The sequence below is a fragment of the Rhinoraja longicauda genome, chromosome 13 (assembly GCF_053455715.1).
Source record: "Rhinoraja longicauda isolate Sanriku21f chromosome 13, sRhiLon1.1, whole genome shotgun sequence".
NCBI lineage: Eukaryota > Metazoa > Chordata > Chondrichthyes > Rajiformes > Arhynchobatidae > Rhinoraja > Rhinoraja longicauda.
In genome coordinates this window covers 37,050,533-37,057,766 of record NC_135965.1, presented here as the reverse complement: position 1 = coordinate 37,057,766, position 7,234 = coordinate 37,050,533, and the positions used below count along the sequence as shown (strand labels likewise).

General features: G+C 41.5%; 1 protein-coding gene across 1 annotated transcript; it reads left to right on the top strand.

The window, feature by feature from the left end:
• Positions 1-223: 223 nt before the first annotated feature.
• On the top strand, positions 224-6,774 carry LOC144599249 (ubl carboxyl-terminal hydrolase 18-like). Its single transcript, XM_078410008.1, has 7 exons — positions 224-409; positions 1,540-1,571; positions 1,684-1,812; positions 3,172-3,194; positions 3,505-3,560; positions 4,668-4,744; positions 6,066-6,774. Exons 1-6 carry the CDS (start codon positions 355-357, stop codon positions 4,700-4,702), a joined length of 330 nt encoding a protein of 109 aa, XP_078266134.1. The 5' UTR covers positions 224-354; the 3' UTR covers positions 4,703-4,744; positions 6,066-6,774.
• The last annotated feature ends 460 nt before the right edge of the window (positions 6,775-7,234 follow it).

Sequence of the window (7,234 nt, the reverse complement as noted above, 5' to 3'; positions counted from 1 at the left end):
GAAATAAGTAACTTGTGCCGACTGCAGGATCTTTAATAGGAAATGTAAGTACAGTATAAATGAACTGATACCTTGCTTGAAATGAGGTTTCATGTTGCAGGCTGAGCAGAAGCTCTGTTCAGAAACTCGGCCCCGTTGACATAAGTTCGTAAGGTCGTAAGTGATAGGAGCAGAATTAGGCCATTCGGCCCATCAAGTCTACCCCGCCATTCAATCATGGCTGATCTATCTCTCCCTCCTAACCCCATTCTCCTGCCTTCTCCCCATAACCCTCTCACACAGGAGAATGATGTCCAGAATACTCATTGCCCAGAGAGTACTGACAGAGGACAATCCTTCGCTCCAACTCAGGCAATGCAAGCTGGAGATGCTGTGGATGGTGAAGGGAGAAAGGTTGAGGCTGTTCAAGGTTTGTTGGAACCATTAAGGGCAAATCAGTGGGCTGGTTTGTGGACCAGCATGCCTATTACAAAAAAAACACGCTGGTCTCTTGACTTTTAAAAACCCGAGGGACTGAGCTGTCGGGAGAGGTTGACCAGGCTCGGGCTTAATAATAATATATTCCTTTATTCATCCCACACCGGGGAAATTTACAGTGTTACAGCAGCAAAGTGGATAGATAGCAAGAGAGCAAAAGATCATTCATTATAAATAAATAAAAGATACATAAATTGTCCTCACTCCATAGAAAATGGCCGATGCAACCACCGTGTGGTAGAAGGTCCTTAGGAGTGCCCACTCCAAAGACGTACAGGTATGTAGGTTAATTGGCTTGGTAAATGTAAAAATTGTCTGTAGTGGGTATAGGATAGTGTTAATGTGTGGGGATCGCTGGGCGGCGCAGACCCGGTGGGCTGAAGGGCCAGTTTCTGCACTGTATTTCTAAATCTAAAATCTAAAAAAATCAAAAAAAATCAAAGGACCTGAGTCCAACTCATAGATAAAGTCGGCTCTGGCCCTTTGTGTATAGCGCATCAGTGTTTTCAGTCAAGCCCAGTTTATTGTTGAGGTGGACACCCAGGTACTTATAAGAATCCACCCTCTCGATGTCCATTCCCTGGATGTTCATCGGTGTCGGGAGGACCTGGCTGTGCCTGCGGAAATCCTTTATTCCTTGTAGCGTGGGAGGACGAGGGGTGATGTTATAGAGGTGTACAAAATCATGAGAGGAATAGATCGGGTAAATGCAGAGTCTTTTGCCCAGAGTGGGGGGATTGAGAACTGGAGGGCACAGGTTTAAGGTGAGGAGGGAAAGACTTAATGGGAACCTGAGGGGTAACATTTTCACACAAAGGACGGTGGGTGCATGGAATGAACAGCTGGACGAGGTACTTGAGGCAGGTACTATTACAATTTTTAACAACATTTAGACAGATACATGGACAGGGTGGGTTTTGAGAGATATGGGCCAAAAGTAGGCAGGTGGGGCTGGTGTAGATGGGGTATGTTGGTTGGCGTGGGCAAGTTGGGCTGAGGGGCCTGTTTCCGCACTATTATTCTATAACTTATCTTGCATCTTTCTTTTATTCTCCCCTTAAGATCAATCAGACCAAGATTCCTCAGAAGAAAAGGTAAGAAAACAGAAAAGATTTAAAGCACAAAGAAAAGTAAAAATATACTTTCAGAAAATTAATCTTACACAAAACAAGAAATAACATCTTTTGTTCCCCTTCTTTATTTTAGGAGAAAAAGTATGAGTTGTTTGCAATTTGGCACCACGTTGAGGGATTTGGTGGTGGACACTATTATGCTGAAATTAAATCAGTTGCTGATGGTAACTGGTACTGCTTTAATGACAGAACTGTTAAGCAGGTAACTATGTCAGCAAAGTAAGAATCTCCAGGGCATTAATAAATAGCACGTCTCTCACTTCTTGGAAAGAGTGGAGTAGAATTAGACAGCCAAATTATCTGATGCTGTCATGAAGTATTTTCTATGACGGGTATCTTTTTGGTTTGTGTTCTGGAATTTCAAAAATGGAGAGAGAATATCACCTGGAAATTAATGGATCAGTTAATGGCAGAAAGCTTGTAGAGTCTGCAGACTTTAGACTTTAGAGATACAGTGTGGAAGGCCCTTAAACCCACCTAATCCACGCCGTCCAACGATCACTGCATACACTAGCACTATCCTACACACTTAGGATGATTTACAGAAACCAATTGACCTACAAACCTGTACATCTTTGGAGTGTGAGAGGAAACCAGAACACCCCTATGAATCCCACGCGGTCAGGGGGAAAATGTACAAACTCCATACAGACAGCACCTATATTCAGGATCGAACCCGGGTCTCTGATGCTGTAAGGCAACAAATCTACTTCTGCATCACTGTGCCACCCTATTATTTTGCTCCAAAATGGGCAGATGAAATAGGGCCAGGACAGTAGGCTTTAATGATGGTGGTATTTACCTTCAATTTACCTTCAACATCTGGAATTGACATTGTACCAGAATCATACCACACGATGCAAGTTCTTACAGGCATCGCATCCATTTTCATTTGCGAGCCCAGGTCTAATTGACAGTCCCAAAGTAATCCAATTCTTATTGAAGGAGTGACGTCAAAATTGACACTGGGGCAAAACAGGCCTCCATAAACCATTTCAGTTGTGGACTTATCATTGCAAACCTTAGTATACCTGAAGGCTGAGGCTTCAGCTGCTATTGAACTAGTGTTACATCTTGTAACAGCAAAGGACAATGTGCCACCTGGGATCAAGATAAGGCTCAGGGTTTTGAAAATGGAGCGAGCCGACAGGTGAAGCCCAATTGACTCCTGATAGAAGTAGCGTCTAGCCACACACTGGAAGATCAGAGGCTGGGAAGGAGGAGCAGTGGGAATTTTAGAGGTCAGCATGGAAAGGATTGTGCCACAGTTGATATCAGCCTTGTATTTACTACCTCTAATACATCTTACAGTCCAGATTGAGCAACCAAGAGGAAGTGAGCATAGCTCAGAGCACAATGCAAGCATTATGTATTTTCCCCTTTACATTATATATTTATAATGTAAAATACATAGTATACATTATGTATTTTCTCCATATTGCGTATTTTTCAATAATCACTACATTAATTGTATCAAGATTTGTAACCCTCATGCGTTTTTTCTTTTGTTCCCATTTTACATGATTTTTGTGAATATCGTTGATCATGATATTCCTTTAAGAGGGGAAAGGACATTTCTCTGAGGTAAAGATGATATTCACCTACCCCATAGTCTGCAATGTATTTTTGAATTATAATAAATATTGTTATGTGATTTCTGCAAGAGGCTTGACATAACTCACTAAAATAACATAAGGCCGTAAATATAGGATGGATGTGCTTATAATATAACGGGATGTTTAAAATACAGAAGAAAATTAATAATTAACTCAGATGGCAGAGTAAATCGTAACGCTAAGGAAATGAGAAGTGAAATAATTTTAAATGAACAATATACATATTAATTCAAATTTGAAAAGAAATGGGACATATTTTGTTCCATCCTATTTTGCAGGTCCAAAACAGCCTACTTGATTATGTACAGAGTGCCAGAAACAAACAGCATATCAGGTTTGGTGATGTGTCGAATTCAATTCAGTAATTGTTTTATCCAACTAAGTAATTTATTTACAGAATACCGCGTGTTAAACCCACGAGTTGAAGTTTCATTTTTATGTTTAAAAAAACAAAACAATATTTTATTTTCCTTCTCACCTCAAAATTTGAGGTGCCATAACTTTCTGCACCAGTTCTCCACCACAGAGTGAATTCTATGTTCTGCGCCTTTCCAACTAAGGATGGGTGGAGCCCACAATGGCCCATTGTTGGCCATGGGAAAGTGATAACGAATCATACAAACAGTGAATCTACGCAGGAACTAGTACCACAACTAGGGTGGGGGAGGGACGGAGAGAGAAGAGATACGAAGGTTACCTGAAGTTAGAGATTTCAATATTCTTACCGCTAGGTTGTAAGCTGCCCAAGCGAAATATGAGGTGCTATTCCTCCAATTTGCATCTGGCCTCACTCTGACGGTGGAGGAGGCCCAGGCCAGAAAGGTCAGTGTGGGAATGGGAAGGGGAGTTTAAGTATTTGGCCACCGGGAGGTCAGGTAGGCCAAGGCGGACTGAGCAAAGGTGTTCAGCAAAACCAGTCTGCGATTGTCTCGCCGATATATAGGAGTCCACACCTGGAACAGCTGATACAATAGACGTTGGAGTCGAAGCAGGTGAGCCTCTGCCTCACCTGAAAGGACTGTCGGGGTCTTTGGACGGAGTCGAGGGAGGAGGTATAGGGACAAATGATTCATCTCCTGCCATTGCTGGGGAAGCTACCTGGGGAGGGGGTGGTTTGGGTGGGAAGAGATGAGTTAACCAGGGAGTTGTGGAGGGAACAATGTCTGTGGAAAGCAGAAAGGGGTGGAAATGGGAAGATGTGGCTCGTGTGGAATCCCGTTGGAGGTGGTGAAAATGTTAAGAGGATTATGTGCTTTGTGCAATGGTTGAAAGGGTGAAAGGTGAGGACTAGGGGGACTAGATTGCCTGCAAACCCTCATTAAAGAGGCTCACACCTAAAGAGCTCCTCTATTAATGATTTCCTCAAAATTGAATTAATTGTTTGCTGTTTGCTGTAGACCTTGAGCACTGCATTATTTGTCCATTTTTTACTACCCAACAGCAGCTGGAGACTCAGATGACTTTGGACAAGATTAATAAATCAACTGCTTACTTGTTTGACAACTTCGCCTCAAGAAAGTGAGTCTGTTTTTCTTGCATCATCTTATAGAGATTACTAAGAGAAGGAGAATGTTTGATTAATGCCGTTTTGTCAAGGGTTTCAAATGAACTGTGAGAAGAAGGTGAGGAGGGCATTAGGCCAGACAATGTAGAATTAACTGCTTTAGGAGAAAGAGATGGAGGTGCAGGAAGAGGAGGCAGGCACAATAGTGGCATTTAAAAGGCTTTTGGATAGGCACATGGATATGCAGGGGCTGGGTTGACATGGATCACTTGTAGGCTGGAAAGGTTGGTTTCACCTGGCATCATGTTTGGCATGCACATTGTGTGTTAAATTGCCTGTTCCTGTACTGTACTGTTGAGTTTAGTTTAATTTGGAGATACACCATGGAAACAGGCTCTTTGGCCCACTGAGTCCACGCCAACCAGCTATCCCCACACACTAACACTATCCTCCAGAAACAAGGAACAATTTATAATTTTACCAAGCCATTAGCCTACAAATTTGACGAAGGGTCGCAAGGTCACCGTTCCTGAGTTACTCCAGCTTTTTGTGTCTATCTTCAGGCTACAAACCTGTCCATCTTAGGACTATGGGAGGAAATTGTAGCACCTGGAGAAATCCCACGCAGGTCACAGGGAGAACATACAAACTCCATACAGACAGCACCGTAGTTAGGATTGATCCCGGATCTCTGGCACTGTAAGGTAGCAACTTTACCGCTGTGCCACCATGCCACCCCTTCTATATTCTATGCTGCATTTACTTTTCCATCATGGACAAGTACCAATGTACACTCAGCCTCAGCCCATGTTACACCTTCAGGGGAAGTGGAATAAAGCAGGCTCCATGACAAGCATCAGGAAAAATGCAATAATCTGTGCTTGTGTGCTTAACTTGAAGTTGTTTTTTTGTTGCATTTGCAGCCATGTGTTCTGAATTCACACTTTCAAACAACCATTCCAGATTAGCTCAGTCCTCAAATAATAATAATAATAATAATAATAATATTCATTTATTGTCATTGCAACAAGTACAACGAAATTAAAAAATAGCCAATCCTGAGGAAATTGTAGCACCTGGAGAAATCCCACGCAGGTCGCAGGGAGAACATACTGAACAGCCATTGATAAAAATACATTCTGAATGTTTTCCAACAATAATACCACTGTATAAAAATGACCAGGAAGGGCTTAAAGCATTTGTCGAATAAATGAAAGACATGATCAAGTTATTTCCTTTGACTGCATTTGTGCAAACATTCTACTGATCAAAATACGGAAACCAAGATTTTCTATTTACCCAGAAAACGGTAATTTTATGAACACTGTTTTCCAGGAAATTGTCAACTACAAAAAGTCGTGGCAGAAGATATAAAAATGTATTAGTAGGTGCCACTCAAAACTGGACATTGAAATGAGGGAATTAGCCTCATAAAATGATTAAATATTATTGCTTATGTGGAATTGCTGCTTTTAAAAATTAAGATATCTATGAAAATGAAGATGATTTAAAAAAATTGTATGTATATATTCAAAAGTGAGATTTAAAATAAAAGTCTGCTTTCTGTAACTATCAATTTTCTTCTTTGACCACTGTACAAATGGTACAGCAAAACATTGACTGGTTCAATTTCCACAATGTCGTTTACCCAAGTTGTATCCAAATGTTGCCCTGATTTTTAATGACAGGAAATCATTCTTAATCTTGAACTTCTCACTTTCTTGAGATCAGTCCTTTGCGAATGTCAACAGCTGATACCAAATCTCCTGAAATAAATGCAAATAGAACATATGCTCCTCGAAACAAGTGGCTGATTTTTTTTCCCGTTCATACTTTTGATATTGAATATCCAGAGACCCAGATTCAATCCTGACCTCAGGTACTATCTGTGTAGACTTCACATATTCTCTCTGTGACTGTGTGGGTTTCCTTGATTCATAGAATGTGGGTTAGTAGGTTAATTGGTCATCCGTAAATGTGTGAATTGTCCTTGGTGTGCAGATGAGTGGCACAATCAGAGTGGAGGTGATGAGAGACACAAAAAGCTGGAGCAACTCAACGGGTCAGACAGCACCTCTGGAGAGAGGTATCTCAGAATGCTGTCTGATCTGTTGAGTTAAGCCAGCTTTTTGTGTCTATCGCAGAGTTGATGAGAATGTGAGGAGAATAAAAATGTGATTGGTGTGGGATTAGTGTAAAATAGGTAATATATGGTCGACATGCACTTGGTGAACCAAAGGGCCTGTTTCCAAGCTATATGTATCCATGGCTCTATGATTAAAACTGTGCAGTTGACAATTCGTATCTTAATGTCTTGGGTAACTCCTACTCCACCGATATTCCTTCCTCTGTCTTCACAATTTGGACCTTTTCTATCCTTATACTTTTTGCCTCTTCATCTCTGGCCTTTGTCCAACCATCTTCCTCACCTGTATCCACCTATCACTTCCTAGACTTTGTCCTGCCCTCACCTCACTTTCAGCTTTCTTGCCCCCCACCCCACC

Coding starts and splice junctions, on each gene's coding strand:
- LOC144599249 (XM_078410008.1), top strand. CDS start 355: ATGCAAGCTGGAGATGCTGTGGATGGTGAAGGGAGAAAGGTTGAGGCT. Junction 1,813..3,171: donor ATGACAGAACTGTTAAGCAG/GTAACTATGTCA, acceptor TATTCCTTTAAG/AGGGGAAAGGACATTTCTCT. Junction 3,195..3,504: donor GGAAAGGACATTTCTCTGAG/GTAAAGATGATA, acceptor CCTATTTTGCAG/GTCCAAAACAGCCTACTTGA.